The sequence below is a fragment of the Anopheles coustani genome, chromosome 3 (genome assembly GCF_943734705.1).
Source record: "Anopheles coustani chromosome 3, idAnoCousDA_361_x.2, whole genome shotgun sequence".
NCBI lineage: Eukaryota > Metazoa > Arthropoda > Insecta > Diptera > Culicidae > Anopheles > Anopheles coustani.
In genome coordinates, this window is record NC_071288.1 from 32,517,346 (window position 1) to 32,544,530 (window position 27,185).

General features: G+C 46.3%; 5 protein-coding genes across 5 annotated transcripts; 3 read left to right on the plus strand and 2 right to left on the minus strand.

Moving 5' to 3' along the window:
• Positions 1-3,199: 3,199 nt before the first annotated feature.
• LOC131261019 (ecdysone 20-monooxygenase) lies at positions 3,200-5,312 on the plus strand. Its single transcript, XM_058262897.1, has 7 exons — positions 3,200-3,744; positions 3,824-4,014; positions 4,086-4,284; positions 4,359-4,521; positions 4,596-4,832; positions 4,908-5,135; positions 5,205-5,312. The coding sequence occupies exons 1-7, from the start codon at positions 3,206-3,208 to the stop codon at positions 5,310-5,312; spliced, it is 1,665 nt and encodes a 554-aa protein (XP_058118880.1). The 5' UTR covers positions 3,200-3,205.
• Positions 5,313-6,168: 856 nt separating this feature from the next.
• On the minus strand, positions 6,169-23,460 carry LOC131272785 (kinesin-like protein KIF3A). Its single transcript, XM_058274639.1, has 5 exons — positions 23,330-23,460; positions 23,016-23,231; positions 8,509-9,668; positions 8,031-8,448; positions 6,169-7,953 (listed from the first exon to the last, which is right to left on the minus strand). The coding sequence occupies exons 1-5, from the start codon at positions 23,333-23,335 to the stop codon at positions 7,696-7,698; spliced, it is 2,058 nt and encodes a 685-aa protein (XP_058130622.1). The 5' UTR covers positions 23,336-23,460; the 3' UTR covers positions 6,169-7,695.
• Positions 18,618-22,376, plus strand: LOC131272786 (uncharacterized). The gene is made up of 5 exons (XM_058274640.1): positions 18,618-18,717; positions 19,641-19,774; positions 20,755-20,915; positions 20,998-21,126; positions 21,213-22,376. The coding sequence occupies exons 1-5, from the start codon at positions 18,618-18,620 to the stop codon at positions 21,319-21,321; spliced, it is 633 nt and encodes a 210-aa protein (XP_058130623.1). The 3' UTR covers positions 21,322-22,376.
• Positions 23,461-23,818: 358 nt separating the features above from the next.
• On the plus strand, positions 23,819-25,089 carry LOC131271641 (protein OPI10 homolog). Its single transcript, XM_058273134.1, has 4 exons — positions 23,819-24,011; positions 24,091-24,220; positions 24,307-24,551; positions 24,620-25,089. Exons 1-4 carry the CDS (start codon positions 23,973-23,975, stop codon positions 24,815-24,817), a joined length of 612 nt encoding a protein of 203 aa, XP_058129117.1. The 5' UTR covers positions 23,819-23,972; the 3' UTR covers positions 24,818-25,089.
• A 1-nt stretch (position 25,090) lies between these two features.
• Positions 25,091-27,168, minus strand: LOC131271639 (cysteine sulfinic acid decarboxylase). The gene is made up of 4 exons (XM_058273133.1): positions 27,047-27,168; positions 26,472-26,659; positions 26,179-26,404; positions 25,091-26,109 (listed from the first exon to the last, which is right to left on the minus strand). The coding sequence occupies exons 2-4, from the start codon at positions 26,639-26,641 to the stop codon at positions 25,165-25,167; spliced, it is 1,341 nt and encodes a 446-aa protein (XP_058129116.1). The 5' UTR covers positions 26,642-26,659; positions 27,047-27,168; the 3' UTR covers positions 25,091-25,164.
• Between the last annotated feature and the right edge of the window lie 17 nt (positions 27,169-27,185).

Below are 27,185 nucleotides of genomic sequence, written 5' to 3' on the forward strand. Positions count from 1 at the left end.
CATCAGCATCGCCATTGAAAGTGAAAAAACTCGCGCCCCGCAACCCGAATGAGAGCGATAGTGATCTGCGATCCGCGCCGGGCGATACGTTGAACGTGTGTGTTTGCAAAACCGCGAGCTCGCGCAAACGCTCTCATTCTCACTCGCGCTGCTCGCTGTCGTGATTGACGTGCATACCGTTCTCACCACCGTCGCGCGTGTGCTGGGACGATGATAAGCAAGCTGGTGGTCGAACCGGTCAGCTGACAGATAACAAATGAAGCTGTATGCTTTGCGATAGCGGTTACGTTTGTCAGCTCACGCGCAAGAAATGTGCGAACAATTTTTTTTTCTTCTTATTTTGTATGCCCTCCGCAAGACGATTTCATCTAATGGATCCATCACACCTTAGGGAGTAATACAAAAAATACTACCAAATTAATATGGTAGCACCATTACTCACGGTTACATGCAAACATAAGTTGAACACCAAACGTCAAACAAAAGAAACCTTTAACACTAGGCTCATAAGACAATAAAGGCGGAAAATCTAAACTTGATAAATATTAATCAATGAAGAATAAAACGGAAGCAAATTTTTATAAATTTTGTATCTTATTTAAAATTTACTAAGTGCATTGAATTAATTTCCTAAAGAGAAGTTGAAACAATTGATGATAGTTAAGTGGATTCTATTAAACTATCAACCTAATGCACTATAATAAAATTTAACTTCCTATGTTCACCCATGCCCACACGCCTACCCCACTGTGCCTGGCATAAAGGGCAAATGCAAGGAACGAGGGAGCCATCCAAGGAGGAAACGCGGAGGATGGTGAGGGGCAATGTTTTTTTGCGTGATCGTGCGTGCCTATGCGGGTGGTGCGCGTTTGTCCTCCCGTTTGTCTTTTCGATTGAATTGACATTCACGAATGATCGGGGGCAGCGCGAGACGCGAGATGGAGCGCGTCAGCGGTGACAGGCTCCAGCGGGATACCAACGCTGGGCGCGGGCGCTCGTGTGTGTACGCGAACCGCTAGGCGCGCGGGCGCGCACACACAATACAGGGAGCCGGCCAGTGCCGCTGCTGCTGGTATGGGCATCTTTTTTCGGGTCCCGAATTAGTTCGTCAAACAACGTCGCGCTGATAAGCGGGAACACCGCGGTGGCAGTAAGCGCACCGCCCGTGTCGAAACCCTTGCGGGGCTTGCCACTAGAGTGAGATGGTCCGGCGCGGACGGGACACATTCCAAACCCGTGCAATGGGCGAAACTGCTGTACGAAAGTGCGATTGATTTTTGTGCCCGGTACACAGGTGTTACACAGGTGCAATACAAGAGACAACTAGACTCATTAAGCATTGTGAAATAGATCAAAGGCTTGCCTAGCGATCTCGAACAAAAACGTTGGTGTCGTAACAGGAACGAACAGGATCAAACGGGAATCTTTATCTACGACGCAGAGCGTTGGGACCAAGATGATCCAAGGTAAGCGATCGTGAATAAAACCGAGGAGTGTGCTTAGGTTTTTTGCTGTCGGTGTCCTCACGAAAAGCGATCGAAAAAATAATCCTTCGAATAAAAGAAATCGTCGCGATTTCGCTTCTCTTTATCTTCTCGCGGTCACGATCAAATCCGGTCCATGGGGAGCCGGTAGGCCCGGCTCGTAGTAATCCTCACGGCTCCACCTCGCTCTCACAACACGCTCACGCGCGGTTTCATAACTCACTGCGGGCTCGACCCTCTCGTCAGCTGCCCGCCGAAAGGAACGGCTTCGGAAGGGGCAGCGGACGGGTAGTGAGCGTGACCGTGGCCGTGACCGTGATCGTGATTCAACGGGCACACGGGCGCGCTGGTGTGCTGTTGCTGTTGTTGTTGTTGTTTGGTGGCGTGTTTTTGTTTCCCTTTTATTTTGTGTTGATGCTGTTGCTCCCTTTACACGCTTTTATTGCTTCATAGTGTTGATACGCGAACCGGCCGGCTTGGACTGGCTTCAGCTTAAGATTGGGGAACCGGTGCGATAGGGAAACGGGACGCAAAGGCGTGATCCTTCGATGTTGCAGCGAGGCAAGGATGGGAGAAGTGAAGGAAAGGTGGAAGCTGCGATCGAGTGAGCAAGTGAGCCGAAGTGTGTGAGCAGTGGTGAGAGATTATCAAATAACAATTACCCAAAGCGGCCGTCAACGAAAGCGGTCGTGTAATAGATTACGTGTTTTTTCCAAGCATTCTTTTGTTGAAAGCGAAAACAAAACAATAATCTTTCAAATTGAATAACCAGCTTTGTTTTTGTTTGTCTTTTAAGGTACATGTGAGTGTACGATCAGGCGATCTATAGAGAAATACGAATGAATTTAAAAATAAATACATTGGTAATTATTAAAATAATTGGCAAGTGGAATAGGTTGCTGACTCACAAATAAGGCTATTGCATTGGAAATTTGTATTTAAAAAATTGTGCAAATTTTTCGTCGCTAACACAACAAACCTACGGACCAAAATAGATAACGCTGATCGATAAAAATTAACTGTAGAAGCTTTTCCGATACGCCTTTACGGTTCAGGTATAAGTTTTGACCCTGGGAAGGTGCAGTTCCGGTTGGATTGTGCTGTGCTTATCAGCAAAAAAAAAACTTATCTGAGGGTATCATAGCAGCGCGTGGGACTATAAATGCTGCCATCAGTCAATAAAACGCCTTATCAATCTACTTTCCCTTTCGAGCCGATAGGGGGTGACCATAATCAGTGAAGGTCTGGTTCGATCTACGACGCATTTAACCGAAATGGAAAAAAATGCAATGAGTATGGTTTCTCAGACTGAGACAACTTGTATATTGTTTCAAATAGCAATCCCCTAACCAGTTTCGTTGGTAAAAATGTCTTTAATTATTTGTATACCATTTATCATTGATGACTGGTTCATTAAAAATGAAATAATAGTAGGATTTGCATAAAGAAGAAGGATTAAAATAAGACTATTCCTACCCTTCAACTAAAACGCCATGACTCGTGAGAGCCGGGAAACAGCAGCTCATTTTGCATCTATTTTGAGCCTAACCTTGGCTGAGATTTTCTTTAACTGTACGCCAAACGAAAGCTAACGACGTTCCAGGGTTTCCTTGACGTATTGTACGAATGAAAACTATTTTTTCCATTTTTCCACTCTATTTTAATCATTTCATTTTCATTTTCCCCTCCCAGACGAACCCTCCTGCCCGTTCGATCGCACGATGTCGGTCACGATAGTGCTTTTCTACACATTCGTCACGCTGTTCATGTTCCTGTCGTACAATCCGAAGCCGAAGAAAATCATTGAATCGATCCGAAGCTTCCTGTTGCATCTGCTGCATCTGAACGGGGACGGTGGAGGGGGTGTGCAATCCGACGGCCCACGTTCCTCGCCCACCACCTGCACCCGGAGCGAGGCGGAAAACGGAGAAAACGATGGTGAGCGCGTGCCGCAGGTTAAATCCATCTGGGAGATTCCGGGACCACGCCGGCTACCACTGATCGGGACGAAATGGCTTTACTTCACCGGGCGCCAGCGCTACTCGAAAGTGCACGAGGCATTTCTGGACCTGCACCGGCGCTACGGCAAGATCGTGCTGGACGTCGACACGGTGCCGATCGTGAACCTGTTCGATCGTGCCGACATGGAGAAGGTGCTGAGGTACCCGAGCCGCTATCCGTTCCGGCCGCCAACGGAAATTATCGAGCTGTACCGACGAAGCCGACCCGACCGGTTCGGGGTGACCAATCTGATCAATGCGTAAGAACGGCAGCGACATCTCCGAATGGAGCACGAGCGGGATTGTTTTATTTTCAAACGGTTTCTTCTGCAATTGCAGTCAGGGTGAAAAATGGCACGAGCTACGGTTGAAGTTGACCAGCGGCATAACCTCGAGGCGGATCCTACAATCTTTCATTCCATCGGTCAACGAGATTTGCGAAGACTTCGTCGATCTCGTGCGTCGACAACGGGCGGAGGATGGCACGATATATAACTTCCAGGACATCGCCAACTCGGTCGGGCTTGAGAGTGAGTTTTGATGCAGAAGAAAACGATCCGGACCACGTGTGATCACTAACCCACCTCAATTTCTTTTGCAGTTATCTGCTGCCTGGTGCTGGGACGTCGTATGGGTTACCTCACGACGGATCGACGCAACGAAAAGTTCATTCGATTGGCCGAAGCGGTCAAGGAGTCGTTCGTTTACATCAGCCAGAGCTACTACGGGTTCAAGCTGTGGAAGTACGTGCCGACGCGCCTCTACCATAACTTTGTCCGCTGCGAGGAGATCATCTATGAGTGAGTGTCCTCTCGCGAGATCTTTGCTTACTTAGTGTCTTATCCTTAATGCCCTCTCCTTTACGCTACTTTAGCACGATCGCAGAGATTGTGTACGAGGCACTCGAGGAGGAGCAGCTCAACTGCCCGGACAATGACGTGAAGCACATCTTTATCAGCATTCTGCAGTCGCAAGGGCTGGATACGAAGGAGAAGATATCCGGCATTATCGACCTCATCACCAGTGCCATAGAAACGGTCCGTGAGAAGCTACCCCGTGTGCCCTCTGTGAACCATCCTCAACAGTGTACCTCTTCCGATCCGATCCACAGCTTTCCAACACACTCTCGTTCCTGCTGCACAACCTAAGCCAATCGGTGGAACACCAGCGGACGATCGCGCACGAGTTTGCCCACTGCACGAAGAGCATCACCAATGAGGATCTCGTGGCGGCCAGCTTCACCAAGGCGTGCATACAGGAGTCGTATCGCATTTCGCCCACCACACCCTGCCTGGCGCGCTTCCTCGAGGAGGACTTCCAGCTGTCCGGATACCATTTGAAGGCGGGCGTAAGTTTCACGGTTGGTGCACTTTTTCCCCACACATCTTTTCATCCAGTGTCTCTTGCAACTCATCCTCATTAGACCCTCGTCCTGTGCCATACACGAATTGCCTGCCAGAGTGAGGAGAATTTCCAGCAGGCCGATCGGTTCCTGCCCGAACGCTGGCTTGACCAGCGTGACGAAAACGACAACGTTGTTTACAAGCGGCAGGAACCGGGCGCCCCAATCGTCCTACCATTCGGTATTGGTCGGCGTATGTGTCCCGGGCAGAAGATCGTCGACATCGAGCTAACGCTTCTGATAGCGAAGGTATATTGTACTCGAATTGTGAAAAACTTCTATGAAAACCCCAATTGATGCTTATTTACCCCCATACAGATTTTCCAAAACTTCGAGATCGAGTATCGTAGTCCGCTCGACACACAGTTCCAGTTCTTACTGGCACCGCGGACACCGATCGAGATAAGATTCCGCGATCGACAGTAGCCGCCGTCGATCGAGAAAGCTAAGCAAAGCAATAACTTTCACCACTACCTCGTACACCTGTTCGGTACTCTAAGATTAGCCGTATTTCCCCAACTGGGACGGAGAGAATGAAATGAGCACGAAACAGGCAACATAAAATGAACTATAACTATAACTAGAACAGACTAAGGAGAGATTAAGAAGCCAACTACTGTCCTTATCATAGCTTTAGCAAACAATCTCGTACCCTTTTGCACGTCGCCTTGCGATGGCCGGGGAAGAAGTAGATGAACTATCGGTTTTGTTCGAACGTAGTTCAACGTGAATTTTTCCGCTTCCTGCTAATTGAAAATGAACGGGAGGACGCAAACATATCTAACCGCACTGTGAAAGACTAACTAGAGACTGTAGCTTAGATGTATCCTTATTGTTTAGTGGTAAGCGTCAGTCAGGACGTGAGGAGAAGACGGTGGGAGACCAGAAGGACACGAGCGTTGTGGCCGCGCGTTCGCCGGGCGAACAATTAGCTGGTGGCCGCCGCGCTCGTATACACCTGTAGTACGGTAGAGTACCAGTAATAGCGTAGGGTTCGCTTTTTGCGACCGACTTTATACATTATTTATTATGTATACTGCTTCAGATGTACAAATTTACCAGTTATTTAAACAAATATATACTGAACTTATATTTGGAAATTGTGTTTCTCCATGCAGCTAGTGTTGATGGAATTATTTGTGCTGTACGAATCGTTAAGGTAAGTAGACTTTACCATGAAATGTGTCACAGCTTAAAAGTTAGACATAAAATATAATCTTAAAGATAAGGAGCTCGGTACAAGAAGATATCATTCATTGTTTATTTGAAATGGTTGGATACAAATTTGCACATTTGATTTTGAGTATTATTTTTACTGCTTTATTGCGGATCCTGTAGGTAGTTTTTTTTTTCTTATTGAACAATACCTCAAAAGTTTACCTTCAAAAACCGTCCAGTGCTTTTCTAAGCTTGTGATGTTTTGCTCGGTGTGCTCGTTCTACGTTCGCTTCTACTTCGTGCATTAATTCGTTCACTCGTGAAGTAAGGCAAATAAAAACAAGCGGTACTGTTGCTATGGGGATGTGGATGGGAACTTAAAGAATAAATACACACTAAACGAAGCCGTATTAGATGAAGATCAGTTACGTTAGAGCACCACTTGGTTATTTTAATCAATGGTGTTTTGTGCCGTAGAGTGGAAAATGTGCCGAGGAAATCCAAACGACGGGGATGGTGCTCACACTACAAAACGAAAACCAATGACAAAAAATGTGTAAAAGAAGAAACCGGATCTAAACGGAACATTTTTACAACCATAACTAAATCCATTTCTTGTCTAACATTACTGGAATATTGTCACAACCACAGCAAAAATCTTCTCTTCGGTCACGGTTCGACTGTTAGGAAATCACGCTACTGGCTTTTAAGAGCCTATCGGTCCTTTGTGTTCAAATGCGGCAACCGTTTTGGGTATGCAAACAGAGGGTTAGTTTGTTAGAGCCTTTTTGGCTTCTGACTGACTGAGACTGCGACTTTTCATGTTGGTTTAACCCGTGTGTTTTCATTACTAACTCATAGTTGGCCTCCCTCACTTGGAAATCGTTGCAAAACAAATGCCTCTCGAATGTCATCACAAGTTTGGTAGCACAAAGAAAGCTTATTATACGTTTTGGTTAAACTTATTGCAGGTTTACAGCTTCCACCTTAAGAAAGCACAAATTCTCTCGCATTCTAAAGCACAACGAGATACTTTGCCGTACTCTAGGGAATAAAGTTGCTTCTAAACAATTATAAATACTATTTTGTCCGTTCGCCAAATTATTCACATCGGCATCGGTGAACGTGTGTCAACTGTGTCGAGCACTTTTTGTTTGATTTAAGTTAATTTCCTGTCCGCGACCAGAAGCGACTAGTTTCGAATTGCACATTATTGTTTTTATGCGATGTTGTCTGAGAAGTATTGCGACGTGCTATTTGTGCGCTAAATACCTCACCACTAAAATAACTAACTCAGTACGTTGCTCGTGGCTGCTGCTGCCAACAACTGCCAAGAAGTCCATCACTGTACCAGCGATCCTTCAAGGTGCTCCAGCAGCATGAGCAATTTGTTCGCTTTAGCAGAAAAAAGCTCATTAAGCATGATTATTATAAACACATACACACACTTTAAGGACCACAGAACTAAATAAACAAAAACACAAACAAACAAGCGGCGTGAAATAGTTGTGAGTTGTGATTAGGATGAGGATAGGATAAGGATGAGTTGAAATCATCATAACCAAAGCAAATTGGTTTGCCTTAAACAAAAAAAGAACGGAGCCTCAATTGGCTGCAGCGACGGCTTTCCCCGCTCCATTTTCGAAGCCTCCTAGTAATACTTTCGGGCGGTCGTTGGACGCGCAATGCCGGAGGTGCGTGGTCGGGCCGTTTTCGCACGCATCGGTTCCACAACCGATTCCGTGTTGTAGCTCAGATACACGTGTGACAGATCGGTCAGATCCGTCTCTTTGGTGTTGACCTTTGGTTCCGGTATGTTTTTGCGCATATTGTTGCCGGTATAGGCGACACACTTCAGTTGCCACTCGCCAATGTCCTCATTCCAGTGCGTGAACTTCTCGATCATGTTCTATCAAGAGAAGGAGAAAAGTGTACATGAAAGGCACGATCGGGTATGTGGACACGTGCGGGGACGTGGACCCATACCTGGTACTCCTTAGGAATGTAGGAATTGATGACCAGCTCGCAGAGTGCCAGCTCCCGCGATAGGCTGCGAATGTTCTCGTAAATGCCCTCCTTTTCGCGCTGCTGCTCCTGCTGCTGGTCGGCCAGCTCCGACTTGATGCTCATCAGCATCGACATGACGCGCTGCAGTTTCTTCGTTTTGCCGACGCATTCCTCCTGCAGCGAGCTGTACCGCTCCTCGATATCGATCCGCTCGGCTTCGATCTTCTGCAGGTTTTCCTTCAGCTCCCGCTCGGTTTTGGTGCGCTGCTCCAGCTCGGTGATTGAGTTTTCGAGCAGGAGCTCCTGCTCTTTCGCTTTTTCCAGCAGATTTTCACCACCGACCAGGATTTTGTTCTCCAGCGAGGAAAGCTTCGCACGCAGTTGATCCTGCTCGGACCTGTTTGGAATGGGAATTAGATTAAAGCATGTCCACGGGGTAGCGAACAATGTCACTTACTTAGCCTTCTTCAGTTCCTGTTGATTCTCCATAGCCTTTTTCTCAAGCAGCTCCTTCTCGGCGTCACTCTTTTCCTTCCGCTCGCGGGCCCGCTCCTTGCGACGTTTCTCCTTGCGCTCCAAGCGTTCCCGCTCCCGATCCTCATCCGGATCACACTCATCCTCCACCGGGTCCTCCTCGTCCCCTTCATCTTCCCCTTCGTCCTCCTCCTCCTCCTCTTCACCACTCTCAAGCCCGTTCTGGAAGATGCCTTCCTCCAGCTGGCGCTTCAGTTCTTCAATTTCTTCCTGGAAATGACGCAGCAGGGCATCCTTCGGTTCCTCGTTGATGTGCGCCAGGTTCTGGATGCTCTTCGCACGGCACGCGTACCGCAGCGTCGAGATCGTCTCGACGTAGTTCGAATCGGCCGGACTAACGCTAGCGCACATCACCGTCTTGCTGTTGCCACCGAGCGAATCCTGTAGCAGCCGCGTCAGCTTCGAGTTGCGGTACGGAATGTGCGTGCTCTTCCCATCGACCAGCGCGCTTATTACGTTCCCCAGCACCGACAGCGACAGGTTGATCTTGGTCGCCTCCTTCAGCCGTAAGCCGGACGATTGCGTTTTGCTCTGCCGCTCCGAGCCGGCCAGATCGACCAGCTGCAGCTTGCCCATGCGCACGTACTGCCGCCCCGCCTCGTCCGTCTCGCTCGACTCGACCGTGATCGAGAAGATAGCGTGGGAACGGGACGACTCCGAGTTCATCTTCGTCGCGCCGACCACGCGGTTCTTGTTGCCCAGCTTCATGATGTTGTCCAGATCGTCCGCATTGTGCACGACGTACCCGCTCAGGTCCTTCACGAACACGCCGATGTCGGCACGCTCCTTCACCTCCAGACTCTTGTTCAGCTCCTTGCCGAGCAGATCGCGCACCTCCTCGTTGTAGATCTCCATGTAGCTGACGCGTACGAGAAACTTTTGGTTCTCCTTGCCGCGCGCAATGTGCCCGAAGATGTGCGCGAACGTGTTCGGAATGATGCCCTTCGTTTGCGGTGACTCCGGGTTGCCCGACATGGTGTACGTCTTGCCGGTGCCGGTTTGCCCGTACGCCAGGATGGTGCCATTATAGCCTTCCAGTACCTTATCCACGATCGGACGGGCTGTATCAACGTAGAGATCAATCTAAAAAAAAGTAACAATAAGAATAAACAACTTTATTACCTTTTGGTTGTCATTTTTAAGACATACATTATTTGTTCCATGAAAGAAAAAAGGATCTTTTTGGAAAGACCGATGATCAGATTTAATAAAACATTTCCTGCCAACAGATTAGATTTATATTCAATCCGAGTTAAATGTCTAACACTTTAAAAACGCGTTCACCCCAATTACCATTGACGAGAATTGGACCGAATTCCCGAATGCAGCATTCCAACAGCAGAGTCCAAGCTATTTTGACTCATTCTCCCCAATTCAACCGAACTCATAAAACAACTACAAATTAATATAATTAATTACTCCAACAACCACGCTGCCTCAACGGATGTGATGATCACTGCGAGACACACGATAAACTTCCATCTCTCAAACACACACTGTTATACTAATGTGTGCTGTCTTGAGTCATCTTTAACTCATGCTGGAAGTTTACCGATTCTTTTCAATGAAGTGCGCTAATTAAATCAATTATCTTTTTCTCCAACTCCTTACGCCCAGTATTTTCTTCGGCTGTCGGTCGAGAGGGTTGCGTAAACTTGCGCTCCATACCACGGGCAGGCTTGTGGGGTGTAGGCCGCTATTTGAGTTGCACAAACGGTAGCAAACGATCGTCCCGGATGACCCGCACCATATGAGGTAATCAGAATAGAACCGAACGGGAGTATGTCACTCGAACCGTGGGTGGGTATGGATTGGCTTTCCCACAACAAGCTAGATAGTTGTATTTAATTTTTCGATATACTTGTTGCATTGCATGGTGCAAAACAGAAACGCGACAAGACGACGGGAAACGATAATCACAGATGTTGTTTTGATATTTCATTCCTAAGGCGTAGTACGGTCAAGAATTTTCATTAAAAATTAACCAGAGAAAACCAAACCAATTTTCCAGCACGCAAACGTCCTCTTCCAGTGTGATCTAACACGAAAAAAGTTCCAGTGTCATAAGTTCCAGTGTGATCTAACACGAGGTTACTCTAAGTATAAAAATAATAAATACATTACTTTGTTGCTCCACTCTATTTCCTTTATAATTCAATCATATAAAACTACTCCTTTTCTCGATGAATTAAAAATCCGTCACCTTTGCCTCCACACGTGTAAAGTTGGGTAGAATAATGGGTGTAAGGTTCCGTTAAACCACGTTGTAAATGGTAATTTATTCCATCGACACTGTCCCCACCCTCACGGCACTATGCATCTGGTGCATTTGATCGGTGCCCTAGGGCTCGGTAATGACCCTTTTGTTACATTCCATCTCTTTTACTTATTCTTCTTCTCTGCTGTCGCACTGAACGGCGTCAAAATTCAAATGAGCACCCTAATGAAGAGACAAATCCAGCCCAGACGTCGATCATTGGAATGGCAATTTGAACATGTTGCGGTTCGTGCACTTTACCTGCTGATTCATAACTGAGGGAGAAGAGTGGGTGAATAAGCAAGTTTTTAAAGGACTTCTTGCTCACTGCACCAACCAAAGATGGAATCGACATGTTCATGGACATTTACAATAAATGCCATATTGCCGTCGGATCCGAGAACAAGAAAAAGTACAATAATTTCTAGTTTAAAGTTTCGTTATTGTAAGAAACATTATTCCTCCAATCGAAGCATCGGGCACGCAAGGGTTTACGGTTCGGAAGGTACGTTCATTTCGGTTCGCGCCAACCTGCCGTGATGCGTTCACGCGCTAACCAAACAACGCCACGCGCGAAACGCACACCACGAAACGGCGGTTCAGGCCTGTTTTGTGCTGTTGTGCTTCATCCATATTATGTTCCGACGTCTGCGGCGCGAAGATCCGACGCGAGATTTTCAGTTTCAAGCGCGCGTTTCTCCCGCACGGACGGTTTTTCTTCGCTGACACGCCAGTTGTCTTTCGTTGGCTCCAGCACCCAGCGTGTGAAAGTGTGCTTCAGGTGGAGAATTTGAATCTCCGCGTGCCTTTCTCGACCGTTACCAACGGCAACCGAAGGAAGTGTGTTTTGATCCGGTGAAAGGAGCAGCGTTGACGGAAGGTATAACCTTTCGTAAGGGCGTGTTTTGTTTTTTTTTTTTAAAGAAAAACACAACAAAATCAGGTTAGATTTTTCTCTGTGCAGTGGTGCGGATTTTCCAACTTCAAAGCCAAACGGTCGCCAACGTTTGATGGCCGAAACGATAATGAACTGGTACTCCCACCGTTGAACTCATTCTGGCTTCATCGCATCGTCGTGTCGTGGCATTTCAGTCGCGTTGCATAGTTCATCAGCATAATGTAATAGTTCCGTCCGTAGTCACGCATAAAACGTGCAGCACCGTTTCGTGCGCTAGAAATTAAATTTGGGCGCGGTCCTCGGTCGTCGACATCTACTTCCATCGGGTGCATGTACTCATAGTTGCTGGAGCCTCTGAAACACAGACATTATTATAATAAAACCACAAAGCTAATACAAAAAATATTGAGCCACGAAACTACATTGTTTGATCGAAACGGAGTGCGAGCACAAACAAACAAACATGTCTGCAAAACCCATGTTGGTATTTCATGTCGAAACGAATGGTTGTCGTGCGTGCGTATCTTTCTTTTGCCGTTGGTATCGACGCGAAATGCCTCCAAATGGAGCGACGGACGAAACCGAGAACTGGTTCCCGTACGACATGGAATGCCATTTTCGTTGATAGACGCTGATAGATTTAACAAACATGTGACTCGCGGTTGGTTCCATCATGCGAGCGGTTTGTCGTATATTACACTTTTTGTTGTTTGCCACTTATTTCTTCTGTACCTTGTGTGCGGCGACTTACAGACAGATAAGGAATAATTGTCCAAAGGCACTGGTTAGTGGTTAACAGGTTAAATAGGTTCATCAGCTTTGACTGGATTAGCCGGATCTGTTCGATGCGATGGAGAGCTTTAGAGTGCGCATAATTATGCTCGTGAAGAAAGACACAGACAAACCCAACGATGGAATGTAGACAATCAAGTTCACTAAAACGGGGAAGTAGCATTTCAAATTGCCTAGCATCTAGATTCCATCTACCACACCAGTGAACAGGAACCAAATGGCAGACAAATGTGTGTGTCGTCTGGAATAACCGTCAAGTTTTGTCGAAAAACAAATCTTCCGCAAACCGGAATCGATAACCGGGAGACGGGCTAGGCCGACCTGAGCTATGTTTCAGAACCCCGACTGATAAAGCAGGTTCTCAGGCGACTCTTCCAGCATTATGTCACTTCCTTTTGCCACACACAAAGCCAATAAGGCACAGGAAATTCTCAATGTTGTGACTGCAATGAACGATTGCAAACGTTTCAAGTAGCGGCTCCAATTCGAGTCCATCGCGGGATAAATGCTGCTGTAATAATCAACGAATTTCCATTATTTTGTATTACTATTTGTACAATACAATAACAGTTTGTTATAAACCATTTTCTGGGGTCAATGATCCTAATACGATAAAAAGGGCCCACAATTGACAAGTCAGCGTTATGATTATAATGTGAATGTCATAAGTGAAAGCAGGCTGGCCTCAAGAGTTTCAACTTGACCGTTTCTCTTGAGGTTTCCTGTGAATCGAAACCGATACACAAACCAAGAGTGCCACGTGGCCATACACTTGAGTCCCTTTAAATTAATTCCCTCCAGGAGCAATCGACATTGTATAGAACAAATTACAGGGATCTTTGCAACGACAACGGTGGGACCTTGTAAGCTCTTTATAAAAGTATAAAAATCAATACTTGCTTGATTGCTGGAATGCAAACGGAAACCCGAAGCGACACAAACAGACAGGCAAATTGCACTTGTTCTGATGGGTTGATCGAGTTGTTTAACCAACATGTTTTTCAGGGTGAAACCACAAATGTGCCACAAACTAAACGAACCTAGTTTGTCAGGTCAAATAATGTTAAATATCGCCCAAAGGCAAAGAGATCCAAATAGATGTTTTATTCTGAAGAAAAACGAACCAACTGTGTTTAAAGACCGATGTCTTTTGGACAGCAGGAACCACATTATTGTCTTTTTCCAACTCTCCAAACACCACCCCGCACTTTGTTTACTTTCGATGGCAAACGTAGCGCACGGGATTGGGTTAGTTTGCTTCCATTTTTGAGCATTCCCGTCAAGTCCAGCCATACCCCGTCCCGAATTGCTTCCAACGACGGTGCTAATGGCGTACCAACCGATCCTATTTATCGCCTGCTTCAGAAACGTTCCACATCGCCACACCTTCCCAAGCCGAACGGAAAGTGGACTCGTTTGGTTCTGCAAGCAAAAGCCCGCATCAGCAACGGAAACCCAACTGGAACCTTATCCGGAAATGGGAAAACCGCGTGGACGACAACGTTTCCTCGTTGGTTGGAGCTTTTCCGCGGGTTCCACTTATCTTGATGATATTATGTACATGCCATCGGTTATGGTGAAACCAGCACGGAATTATGCTCGTGTGGTCAAACAGTATGTGATGCCGGCGCGATTGCACGCGACTAGCTATTTTCTCCACTTCCTCCGACATTGTTCTCGAACTATCATCCTGTGCATTCATCCAGAGCCGAACTGACTGCAGGAAAGTGTGACCTTTTTGGAGTTCAGTGGAATGACACAGGTTCTAGGGGGGAGCAGAAACCGGAGGACCAAAAGCTCGACGTCACGCCATCCAACTATGACGTCGTCGTATTCCATTCTTTGTGCCCAGCGACCCAATTGTCTTGCCGCTTCAGGTGTTACGAAGACGGCGTTTGAGGGCTGATTTTCCAACGGACGGGGTTTCGTGTCTAGCGCCATAAGAAGGTGGTGGTACTTGCATAGGGGTTCTATCGCTCCCCCTTCGCTCGGAACGGAACAACACCTGTGCACAGGTTATCGTCCGCAGGTTATATGCCTACTGCGCATGCGAATGGTGAAGGAATGTGACTACGATTTCAGTTGTTTCTTATGCCGTTAGGAAGACTGCAACAAGTTAAAATCAAACCGGTTCCCGATCGGAACACTGACGACTATCAAGTGAGTGGACAGTTGAACCGATCGCGATCAATGATTAATGCCAACTGCTGGTCGATCGCGAGTTCCATACCAGACATGCAGGTGTCCAGCTGTTACAGACGATCTTGTACGTAACTTGTCTCGACGTTGGTTAGATTTTTTTGGTCCCCCGACATGATGTTAAAAAAATATTTGTTTCACAAGAACTCAAACCACTTTACGTGCGTTTAATACACCCTCGAACACCTTTCTTGAATTACTCAAAACCACGTAAGCCCAACACTCGATAGGCTTCACTTTCTTTGACTTCAAATCGACTGCATCGAGCGGGACAACAGATCAGCCATAAAGTCCCTAAATCGACCATGACTAAGCTCACCTTCGGGCCAAAGGTGGATTTGGTCGTTTCCCCTCCCGATACTCGCGTTTTCGTTCGAGGACGAAGCAAAATTATGTGGCGATCGATTGTATTTGTGGTAGAAAAAAAAGGGAGAAGGGCTGTTCACGGTGGGTTAAAGCGAAAGTGGAGTTCAACCGTAGAAATCAAATATTGCCAGCTCCAGGTCATATCGAAGCTGCTCGACACTGTAGACGCCCCGTGTTTTTAGTTTCATAAACCGATCACTTTTGTTCTATTTTGCGCCTAACAAAATGCTATATAAAATATTTTACTTCATTCTCCGAGTACTTTGACTATAGTTCATTTCTTTAAGAACATTTTGTCAACCGAAACAACAACGAGTCAAGCGAAACTAACTGGAGGCAAAATCTTGATAATAGCGCTCAAAAATCACACCCAAACGGATGCCTTAACTATGATTTGATCCGGTGATCATCATACGACACTCGCTAGACTTTTGGTTGCGGGCGATCAAGCCAGCAAGAGAACGCGGAAAATGATGCCAATATTCATGGGCAAAATGCCTCCTTCGCGTCGTACGAAAAAGCACAGACCAACCAAACCGGTTTTTCGGTGTGTCAATCCCTCATACGAGGAACGAGTTTTAAAATTCCATCCCAAAAGCGTCGACGGAACAATATCCCATTTCTTCCGCGCACCTCCGAGACAACAATACAAATCGAGGAAGAAAAAAGACGCCTTTCCCACCGTTTGCCGATAGGGAACTTTTGCATATAACCATCTCCATTGAACGGAGCCCTTCGTCTAGTCAAATCACGCGGCGTGATTTAATGAACTGCATAATACGGAGTTAGCCAGCGGGTGGAACACAGTTGGTGTCTTCAAAGCTCCTGAAGAACGAATACGTATTGCGCATTACAACGAAAAAAGCGCGGGAAAGTTTACCGTCTTCCTTTTTTCCCTTCATTCCTCAACCGTCGGTTGTTGCGCCAGCCGTGAGATGAAGCTGTTGTCTAAAATAAAAAATAAAACATAAAAAAATGAAGTGGTTCCGATGGTCAGAAGCATACTTTTTCTATGTAGCCAACACACAATGCACCACTTGGTTGGGACGTTCCGCGACGTGGCTCTTTAAATCCGTGACCCTCTTTCGGAACGCGGCCCGCAATGGCGGAGGAGAAACATTTCCGTATGCCCGCAGAGAAAGAAAACATTGGCTCTCGCACACATTCAGCCACATCTTTTTTAACAACACTGACCGAACCCGGGAAGGGGAAAAAATTCATGCTGCCGCAAAATCATGTTGGGCACGGCCGCGACTTTCGAAGTTCATTATGCTTCACCTCCCTCCAACACCATCATCATCATCATCATCATCATCATCATCCATGGGTTCAAGCCATGATTGTGGTCACTTTCGGTAGAGTAGTATTCGTAGCCTCCGGAGGGCATTGGGATTCCAAAGAGTGTATTCGTATCGCCACCTTTTTGGGAAAGGGAGTCTTTATTTTGATCCCCAGTTTGTTTTGGTTTGGCGTTTCGCATCATGCATGCGCGGGGAGGTTTTCCCTCTTCGTTGGCACGCGAATGTTGCGTCCATGGCACGGCGATGGTGACCGGATGGCACGCGAAAAGCTTACACACGTCATACCTTCCGAACGGTAGCACACCCAACCTTAGATCTTTTTCCACTAGATTAAACAAACCAGCGAACGAACTGTTTCTAGACACGACTGATGGAATGATGACTGGATGGAGAAATGATTTAATGGATTAAAACACAAATCAACAAACTTCCTTCACATGTTCAACTTTATCTCCTCAAAAACCCCGAAAGGGAAAACAATTCCTGTCTTCCCGGTATGACGCATTAAGGTCCCGAGGTTGGGACTCTTTACGGCGGGGAGAAATTATAAACAATCTTGCACAACACAACAGATGGCCACCCCGTTGTTGTTTCGAAAAAAAATACGCCCTTTTCCCAGGCCCCGATTCGATTGTGTTCCTCAAAACAAAAAAAGAAGCATCACGGAAGATCGGGTGTTGATTTTTTCAAATAAAAATATTCATAGTTCAGGAAAATCAACATCCCAGCCAGCCTCCCACCGAAGTATCGGCAGGCCCTTTCAAGTACGGCAACGTTCCGACCCGGTGCCGGATTGCGTAAGCCGATACCGTGAACCGATTGCGTGTGCACCAGCGCGCCACCGATGACGATCGAAAGGGTTTAAAGTTTCATAAAATCAAGGGGCTCGTAGGACGGGACGAGGAAACGCAAACCCGGGTGACGATGATCGTGAGAGATATCTTACGAGGTTGTCAGGTTTTTTTCCTAATATTTTTCTTTCCCTTTTCATCCACGCTAATGACTTCACACGGGAGCAGTACTTTCTCTCGTTAATTTCCACCCTCTGTGACGAATATTACACTCATTAGGGAATCAATCACCAAAAGAAAGCATCGACAGCGGTTTTCCCTTTCAGCTGGAAGATACATATTGCGGTAGCGGGCTCAATTTCTACGACAAATAAGGGAAGCGGTAAAAGCATTAAACTTCCTTCCGCAACCGGCGGTCGAGTGCAAGGAGTGCGCGCATTTATGCTTCCTGCCGGCGCGGGAGCGGCGTGCGAACGCGACACTCATGCTGGGTAAACTTCCCCAGCGATATCCCGGAGAAGTGCGCACGGAACCGTGGACGCGCTAACAAACAAAACAGTGAAGTTGTGAAACCAGTTTCACCACGCTTGCAGCTTCCTTCCACCGGGGTGGCCGTTGCACAAACGGGAGGAAGAAACGAAGCACGACAGTCCCGGGTGGCGGTTTGGAAATCGAAACATACATCGAACGGTTTTGGGAAGGCATCGATCGGGGCAACGACGCGGGCAAAACGATCATAACCGATCGCGGTGGTCAGAGGTTTATGTTTATGCGCTCTGTGTCATACAAGCACACCAGCCCCCTCAGCCAACCCGGGAGGGCGGAAACGTACCGTACAGAAAAATGCTAGCGCAGTAGAAAGGCACCGGAAGGAGAAAGTTTTGCCCGATGAAATGCTTTGGAACACTTTAAATTATAACCCTGTCGCCGGCGAACGAACGATCCACGATGGAAATGGTGGGTCCAAACCTTCGGAGATCAAAAGGGGTGTTAACCAACTGCACATCATTTCACACACAAGCACCAATTTCAAGCTACTTCCAACAGTGTGCTCAGATGGGATGATGATATTTTACTTCCCAATTGACACATGATTCACACAATCACAAAATCTTTGCTTCGCGCAGCGTCCGGGCAAGAACGGATTGCATCCGCTGCACACACAAAGACACTGCATCTGTCTTGGCCTGTGCCCGTGGTTGAATGCACAATGCACTCGGTTGTCGTTGTCATCGTCGCTAAGTGTTTGACGACGGTGCGAACCAGTCGAGTTTCCGCGATCGAACTCAATCGATTTCAGTCACTTGCAAGTGCTGCTACTCGGCGGATATTGCGATACCTCCTCGGAGCAACAAGTGCAACAGCGCGGAAGCGGTGCATTTTGTGGGATACCATTTTTAAGCGTCGCTAGAAGATCGAGCAGCGATCATGGGAAACACACACAAATCGCGGGCCGATTCGAAGGTCGAAAGCGAAGCGACCACCGAAAGTGCGAAGGAGATTGTGCCAGAAAAATCTCCTAAAAATGGTAGGATTTAAATTCCTCATTCCATCGCATCTGGAAGAAACTGTTTTGCTAGATGATTTTAAAGGGAGGCCATCATTAACGAGTCGTGCACCAGGATCATACTAATACTCAATCATTGTTAACCCGGTGTAATCTTCTGCAGAAAAACTGAGTGGCTGAAAGAAAGAATCAAGTGGCAAGTTCGTCAAAACATTAGCTATCATGAACATAGGTAGTGTATATGTGAGCCTTTGTGGAAAACGCAGCTCTCTAAAATCACTTCGTTGCACGCTTGGTTTTGGAACAACTAGTTTTTGTTCCCTAATCCATCCAAAAATATAACGACCCAAAATTGATTGCATTGTTTGAACCTTTAACGAAGTGTGTGATCAAATATCTCAACTATCAGTGTTTTTTTTTTACCATCGTTTTCCGGCTTGTTACACCTAACATCACGCTCGGAAGCTAACGTTAGGCAACAAGTGTTAACAGTTTCAAGAAGAAACAAAGCGAAAATACATTTGAACATTTCCAATTATGTGTGAGCAATCATACAATTATTACTAATTCACCGCCGCCACGAGAAGCAACGAGAACACTTCACCCATAGAGCACCTTATGTCTTCCGTTGCCACCAAAAAACAATGTTGTAGGCAGCATTCATCATCTTAATGGAATGTTCCTTTCCGCGTCCTCGCGGATGGTAATTCAGCGAGTAAATAGCTTTAGCGAAGCCATAACAAAAGTAGTGTTTTGTATCTACAGTAACCTTGGTCGATTTATAGCCTTTGGCACAATGTTTGATCTTGCGACGGCACGCACGGAAAGCAGCGTGCTTAATGTGTTTATGTTTGATTTACTACAAAGAAATTAATTTCTAAATTTTGAATGCATTCTAGCAATTTTACTGATTGATTCTCTTTCATCCCAAAACAAACGCGCAGAAATCTCACGACTCACGATGGCGAACGCGGAACACGGTGGAGATCAGGCCGATCGGGGCATGCGGAAGGAATACTTCAGCGGTAGTGGCGGTGCGGGCAAGTTTTTGCCCCCGGTATTCAAGCTGCTCGAGTTGGTAAGCAAGAAACACATTTCCTTTTGAGGCAAACTTCCCCGGTTCCCTGCCGGTGGTGGTTGAAATGGGTCAAATATTTAAATCTAATTGCTTGTAAAATAAATACAATTAGCCGTAGGTTAAGTGGTGTGTTTACGCGGGGCAGCTGTACGTAATGCTAGGAACGTTAGAATCTTGCCTTTCGGAACAACGACAACATTGCTAACAGTTGAGACGCAAATACACGACGCTCAGATGGAAAAACGCGCAGCAACAAGTTCGGCGTAGATTCAGTGCGTCTCTCCTTGCGGTGGATTCTTTAATTCTGCCTCACGAGAGGCAGCAAAAAATGCACGCCTTGGCTTCCAGCGGATACGCCTTCGAAACGTTATGCAATCCACGACAGTGATGCATCGTAACGGCAGCACTCCGCAATTAAATCACACAAACACCCTATCGTACTGCATGGGGTGCATGGAAGCGAGGCTGCAGGGGGCTGCTGAGACACACCCACCCCACGCGGGGAACCCGACAAGCAGATGCAAGATATCGATTGTCTTGCGCGAGTGAAACACAATCGACGCAAGGAGAAGAAATAAAAAGTGCACCCTGCAACCGGTTTACTTTTTTCTCACGAGCGGCTGGGGAAGGGCGCGGAGGACTGGTTGCGGTTGGTCATCATCACATATGCAGTGCAATGAGTCAACCGAACGGAACCAAGAATGCAACCCTCAAACCGCATGATTTAAGAAACACGTCACATCCACCACCGTCGATCATCGTCGATCGTTAGTGCCGAGTGAGGGACCCGAGATGGGGGCCGCGAGATGGGGGCCGCGAGATAGCGAACCGATAATTAGACCCTGTGCTCTTAACAAACGCCACGAGAGATGTGTTTCCGTGGTGCCATAAACATTTCGACTCGACTTCCAGCCGACTTGAAACTGCTATACCAGCCGCAACCTACAACCGCCATTTTCATCTCCGTTGTCTAATTGCAGGCCGTCGCAATCGTGTGCATCGGGCTGATCGATGATCCGGCCCACAACTCGCGGCTTCGCGTGTTCATCTCGACGCGCACGGTCGCCCTGGCGTACGCCACCTTCGCCACGTTTCTCGTATTCTCCGTGATCTATCTATTCGGAAAGGTTATCCGGGACGAGTATGTATTTTGCGCTAGCGATTTTCCGATTCCAGCAAGAGAAACACTTAAATTGATATGCGCTCTTTCGTATGCGTTTCAGCTTCCCTTGGAAACTGAGCTCGCTGCTTAACCTGACCGGTTTCATCCTGTACCTGGCTACCGCAGCTTGCATTTTGACCGACTGGTCCGAGACGAAGAACCGCAATTATTGGCCACCGAATACGCAAAGGTAGGAGGAAATTGTTTGTTTACCGCAATCCATTCTCAATCCGAAAGCTTTCAAATAAGTTTGTCCCAATTTTCTTCACCTTTCAGGATGGACTTCCTTTGCGGAGCCGGATCGGTGTCGGTCGTCGGGGCGCTGTTCTATTTGCTCGATCTGGTCGTTACCGTGCGCCTCGGAATGAAGGGTGAACTCGAGTGATCGTCATCCGGACCAGCAAACTTCGAACCTATTACTAGCAACTAAACATCATCATCGCAATATTCTTCCTTCCTCACATTTTAGATAAGAGACGATAAAGCGTAAGGCGTTATTTTTACCATTATAAACATTTTCACAAAACCTGTAAATATCGAGAAATGAGCTACGCAAGCCAAACTATCGTGTATGTCGCAACGCAAGTGCAGGTATAATTAGAAGAAATGCTGATACCTCAACCGATCAGTTGGCCCAGTGACAACGTCGTTTACCGGAGAGTGTCTTAATATTTTACCATTCAGAACTTGGCAAATTTTCCATCACCTTTTATCTACGTCCAGATATTTTTACCCATCGAATCTCTTATAGCTTAAATTCAAACGCACTTTTAGCTAGTAAAACAACAGCGCCCCTAAATTAAATCGACGACAGTTTATCAAATTTCGAATGGATGCCTTTTAGCCCACCACGTGGGTATACTTTGCGTCGGATGGTATTTTAGATGAGTGAAGAACTAATCTACCAAATATTAGCACATAAGAGAGTGAATTAACTGGAGCGTTTTTTTTTTATTTATAACACCTACCACCGCAGTAGATTGGTAAGGTTTTACGTTCTGTTAACGATAGGAAAAGTTCCTGCACTTTTGGCAGAAATTCTCAAACGAAAGGTATACCTCCAGTTGACGACATGGACGACAAAGTGCAGGAAAGGTTGCGAGTGTGTTTCTCTTCAAAAGCCATAATTTAAATTACACATTTAGTATAATTTTAAATCAAAGGAGAAGATAATTTTTTACCCTCCCTATTTTGAGTTTTAATCGACGGAATTTCATTTTTTCCCTTAAGAATATAGTTTTCTACAATGTCGTTCTTGTTTGCCGGTTAACACTAAGCGTGTTAACCATGTTAAATCAACTACATGACACTTTGTTACCTAAGACGACAGGTTAATGGCATTTTACAATTTTAAAAATTTTTAAAATATAGTATTCATCTACAATAAACAGTGTTAGACAGGGGCCATAGATGACCGAGGCATATGGTTATGTTTTTTTTTATGACGAATTCAACTGAATGTTTTAATAAAGTATTAATTATGTATGTTTAAATGGTTTGTTCTTCTCTTTCGTACCAACATTGTACAGTAGGTAATAGAAGAAGTACACAGGCAAAAGGAGCAGCCTTTCAACATCTGCTAGTTCGCAGTAGCGTTCACAACCTTGGCTGTTTAAAAAATAATCAATAAAAGATTTTGAATCACTTGGCAACAAGTTACATATCGATTAATTATAAGTTTTGCTATTACGGGTGCGTCTGAAGTGGTGTAGATCGATGTTTCGAGGTCTTTAGCCCTATTTTAGCATAAAACATGAACATATGGTACATAAAACATGTATCTGTTGCTATTCCGTTGGCCTTGACACTGCGTTTACGTTGCTGCGACATGTATTTATGTCCTATGTGGTTCTTTAGCTGTTCCGTACTATGAAGGATTCTTCTTGATTTGGTTATTTTATGTACAAGAAGTGGATTGCCCCAAATACAATCGATAGCCTCGCAAACCACTCGCTAAAGAAAATGAGGGGAGCGAAAGGTGGTTGCCCACTTGAAATCATACAACCCGTCGTAATAGCAACGCACAAAACATACGATGCGCCATAGGGTGGGGATGCAAACAATCATTGTATAACGCACCTGTGTCGAATCCTCGCCAAAAACGTTATCAAAATAGTAAATTTTCGGTGGCTCGCTGGAGTTTGCGTTCGGTTTGACGACGGTGATGCACCGGTTCGCTTTGTCCACCTTGATTACATTCTGGCTGCCGGAGTCGAGCTCGTTTTTGTCCATCGGACGAACCCGTACGACCACCCGTACGTTTTCGATTTCACCTTCATTTTTGATCGCTTCTTCCTGCAAGACGCCATGAGAGAAAGGGCGAGAAAAGAGGAGCTATGAAAACACGGTCGATGATGTCACGGTTTAAAAGTAATTTTTGGTAGTTCACGGACCGGCATTTTCGCTAAACTGTAATCCCACACCAATAACACTTCTTTACACTACCAATGCGCACTCATTTACACCGAAGCGCGGAATAAATCGGTCATTGATAACACACAAACTTTGGAAAAGTGCACCGAGGACGATGTTTTGAGTCAAAACTTGTCCTGAAAAATTCGATTTTTCCTCTGTTTAGACTTCACAAACAAACGAAGGCGTTTGACAGTTGTTGTCAGTTTGGCTGATGGATCGCAAATACCAGAGCTTGTTGGATTTTTTAAATTACCAAAAAAGGAATTGATAACGATTTTCCTTGACTAAAGGGAATGTCTTAATTATATTTTAATTTATCAATCAACCAAATTATTGGGAAAACTAATTTTTTAAATGTTTTAAAAAAAAAGAAACATACTTCTATGGTTTCTCATTTTGAAGACAGATGGCGTTAGCAGAATTATAAACAAACCCGCAAAGACAGTCGTTTGTTTTTCCTTGAAAGAATCAGAAGTTCCGGCGTAACATCTGTGATTTTAGCGGCACGCAAAAGGAATGCAATCAAAAAACGGCTTTTCATAAAGTTGTACGTTGTAAAACACATTAAGTTTGATAACACCATAGTTTTAACGCTGTGCCAGTAGATCAATACGCTTTAAAATGCTAAACGCACTCGGTGTTATAGTGTCTGGTCGATTGGTAAGTTCGAGAACAATGTTCGCATCAACATGCCGGCATACGGAATTTTCATCGGTGTGCATTACATTGTTTAACCTAGGTCCAAACCGACTTCCAACAAATTAGTGACACACATTTCCTTATCAACATCCCGGACGCCGACAACGTTAATCATGTGGTAGTTTTTCTAACCGGAACAACTCCATTCCCTCAGGGGATGGCTGGCGGTGGTATGTTTTCTTCTTCGTCGTTTGAAGTGAATAGTATTGGAGTACACATTTTATCTAAGCACCTTTCTCTCCCCCATCTCCCTTAGTTTACTTTAGCTGGCCCGATCCAAACGCTCCACCAAACTGGCAACTGTTGGGATACATCTCCAACTCGAAGCCATCGGCAATATTTAAAATTTCCCAGCTGAAGAAACTGGACGAAATCGCCACCCAAAGCGGAACCATGATGGCCAATAACGTGTTTGGCAGCAATCTGCCCATCTCACATATCGCTCAAATCGGTGTGTCGATCGAGCCGGAAAGTTCCCTGATACAACAAACTCCCTCCACGGTAGGTTACCCGGACACAGCGTGGGAACAACAACAACAAAAAACTATTCCTCCTCCCCTTCTTTGTAGACTTCATCGAGCACGTACTATCAGTTCGGGCAGAAGATACTGGAAAACTTTTTCAACTTTGTCAGCAGTTTCTCGGTAACGCAAAGCCAAATGACGCCGACACCGAACGAAACGTTCGTTCCGTTGTCGACGGTGCAGACGTGGTACACCAACTTCCAGCGGAGACTCCAGCAGAACCCAAACTTTTGGAAAAATTAGAACTCGCCGATGGGTACCAATTTTGTGCGGCGGTGGACTGCAAAGGACCAACGGGTATGATTGAAGATGATTTAAAGGTGAAGTGATTAAAAATGAAACGATATAGCGGTCCAGCACTGATGCTGCACGATACATTCTTCATGAGAAGCACATCAAGTTTCCGAAAATAAAGATAGGTTTTAATCCGTTAGGAAGCTATACCAATTCTGCCCATAAATATGTCTTGTAACGATTTGTAATGTATTAAAGTGAAACATTTCTTTTTTTTGTTAATTCTAGTGGCTTCTTTATATGATTTATTATCCGATTGATTCTTCTAGATGTTTACAAAAACCTGTTTCCTGTAATCACACTGCACGTGGAAGCTCTTCACCGACACGTTCGATCTCCTCGATGATAAACATCATCGATGCGTAGGATGGCCTCGGATGGCAGGTAACCACCATGCGGAAAAAGTTCCCAATGCCTTTGTGTAACAATGGCACGTAACCGATCAGAGTCGTTCCTCGTTTAACCATTCGTTCCTTGATGTCCGCCGTAACCGTGTACAACCGTTGCCACCATTCGGGTGTTTCCTGTTCCGGCTGCCCAACCCTCAACCAGCTCGGAACGTACCAGAAGCTTATGTTCGTGTACTGGCACTCCTCCAGCACTGGGCGGAAACCATCCCTTCGGATCACTTCCGCGTGCAGCATTCCAGCACAATCGAACGCATTGTTCACGAGCGCCTCCAAACCCTGCTGGCCACGTGCCTTGTACATGAGCCAAAACTTGAAAGCGTCCACTTTTCGGCCACATTGGACACTCTTGTCCCCGGTGTCGTAGGAGATGTCGTAGAACTTGTCCTGCTGGAAGAGATAGTCCGCCTTGGCGGCGTTACATTCGTGCAGTAGCCCTCGTTCCTTGACCAGAAAGATCGAGCACTGCAGTGGAGCACCGAGCGTCTTGTGTGGATTCCAGGCAAGTGATTGCGCCCGATCGGCTCCTCGTAGGAGGTGTCTGTGGCGCTGCGAAAGGATCGCTGTCCCACCGAGGCAAGCGTCAATGTGCAACCACAATCCGTACCGTTCGCAGACGTCAGCCACCTGCTGAAAATCATCGAACGCACCCAACACCGTCGTTCCGGCCGTGGCATTGACGAAGAAAGGTTTGCGACCGGAAGCGAGAACCGATTCGATGGAGGCTTCCAGTTCCTGCGCGATCATACGCCCTCGATGGTCGGTTTTAACCTTCACCAAATTGTCCAACCCGATTCCGAGCCAATGTACACCCTTCGTGATGCTGTAGTGGGCCTGCAATGATCGACAACACATTACACACACAAAAAAACAACTAGAACTAAAGTCGGGTATTTTGCTTACATCCTCCGAGGTAAAAACAACCAAAGGCTCCGGAAGGTTCGTCAAACCGATGCTCTTCACGTTCGGTACCTTCCGGTAGCGGGCCGCTACCATCGCATACATATTGGACATCGATCCTCCAGGGCAGAGAATTCCATCGCCTTCACCGAACCCAAACAATTGCAAACATTTCTCGATCACTGCATCTTCGATTAGCGTAAAAGTTGGTCCAACTTCGAACGTGTACCTGCGAATCAACGGTGAAAGTATTTTGAACAACCTCTCGATATATCGATTCCTCATGTGGCACTTACTGGCTGGTGTTAAGCGCCTCCGTTATCCAGCTTCCCGTGAGACCGTACGGATCTACTCCCGCAAACAGTTGATTGTGGAAGTGCCGATGGCCGGTGCGCACAGAATAGTGTAACACTTGGCGGATGATTCGCTCGATCGTGTCGGCACTGCTGGGCGTCGGGTCGTCCATCGGGAAATGAATAAGTTTCTGTCCATCAGAAGGAAAAAAGATATTGCTTTTGATATCAGTTCCTGCAATCCAACCGTGACGAGCCCGTGTATCACCGAGTGAGCATCCAGGAAACCGGTTCCGTATCGTATCAACAAACGGGAGTATTGTAATCATTATCACTCCACGCTAACATCGGTACCATTGTACTTATTCTTGCGAGATAAGTAGATAATCTAATAAGCAATTCTTCAACGCCACATTGACCACGCGTTTGCCTAATGATGCGTTTTGGTTCACTCGAATCATCATGTGCACTTTCCGTGACCTTCACAGCCTTCACAGGAATGCGTATGCGAAGACGGAATGTCGCAAAACACCCTCACTTTCTTTTCCTTCCCAAGAAAGGGCGTCGATTGTAGTTACCTTCAAGGCTTCCGGATACTCAAACTCCACCACCGGTTTCTGGTCGATCGTTGGGCCGAGGTACCCTTCCTCCGCCAGCACCCGAACCACTCGCTCCAGAATGGTCCACTCATCGTCCGAAGCGGCGGCCACCCCGCTG

Coding starts and splice junctions, on each gene's coding strand:
- LOC131261019 (XM_058262897.1), top strand. CDS start 3,206: ATGTCGGTCACGATAGTGCTTTTCTACACATTCGTCACGCTGTTCATG. Junction 4,015..4,085: donor CAACTCGGTCGGGCTTGAGA/GTGAGTTTTGAT, acceptor TTTCTTTTGCAG/TTATCTGCTGCCTGGTGCTG. Junction 5,136..5,204: donor TAACGCTTCTGATAGCGAAG/GTATATTGTACT, acceptor ACCCCCATACAG/ATTTTCCAAAACTTCGAGAT.
- LOC131272786 (XM_058274640.1), top strand. CDS start 18,618: ATGGGAAACACACACAAATCGCGGGCCGATTCGAAGGTCGAAAGCGAA. Junction 20,916..20,997: donor GGAAAGGTTATCCGGGACGA/GTATGTATTTTG, acceptor TATGCGTTTCAG/CTTCCCTTGGAAACTGAGCT. Junction 21,127..21,212: donor TGGCCACCGAATACGCAAAG/GTAGGAGGAAAT, acceptor TTCACCTTTCAG/GATGGACTTCCTTTGCGGAG.
- LOC131272785 (XM_058274639.1), bottom strand. Junction 9,669..23,015: donor TTGGCGAGGATTCGACACAG/GTGCGTTATACA, acceptor ACTTTTTTTTAG/ATTGATCTCTACGTTGATAC. Junction 7,954..8,030: donor ACATTCCTAAGGAGTACCAG/GTATGGGTCCAC, acceptor TTCTCTTGATAG/AACATGATCGAGAAGTTCAC.
- LOC131271641 (XM_058273134.1), top strand. CDS start 23,973: ATGCTAAACGCACTCGGTGTTATAGTGTCTGGTCGATTG. Junction 24,221..24,306: donor TCAGGGGATGGCTGGCGGTG/GTATGTTTTCTT, acceptor CATCTCCCTTAG/TTTACTTTAGCTGGCCCGAT. Junction 24,552..24,619: donor TACAACAAACTCCCTCCACG/GTAGGTTACCCG, acceptor CCTTCTTTGTAG/ACTTCATCGAGCACGTACTA.
- LOC131271639 (XM_058273133.1), bottom strand. CDS start 26,641: ATGGACGACCCGACGCCCAGCAGTGCCGACACGATCGAGCGAATCATC. Junction 26,405..26,471: donor GAGGCGCTTAACACCAGCCA/GTAAGTGCCACA, acceptor GTTGATTCGCAG/GTACACGTTCGAAGTTGGAC. Junction 26,110..26,178: donor TTGTTTTTACCTCGGAGGAT/GTAAGCAAAATA, acceptor CGATCATTGCAG/GCCCACTACAGCATCACGAA.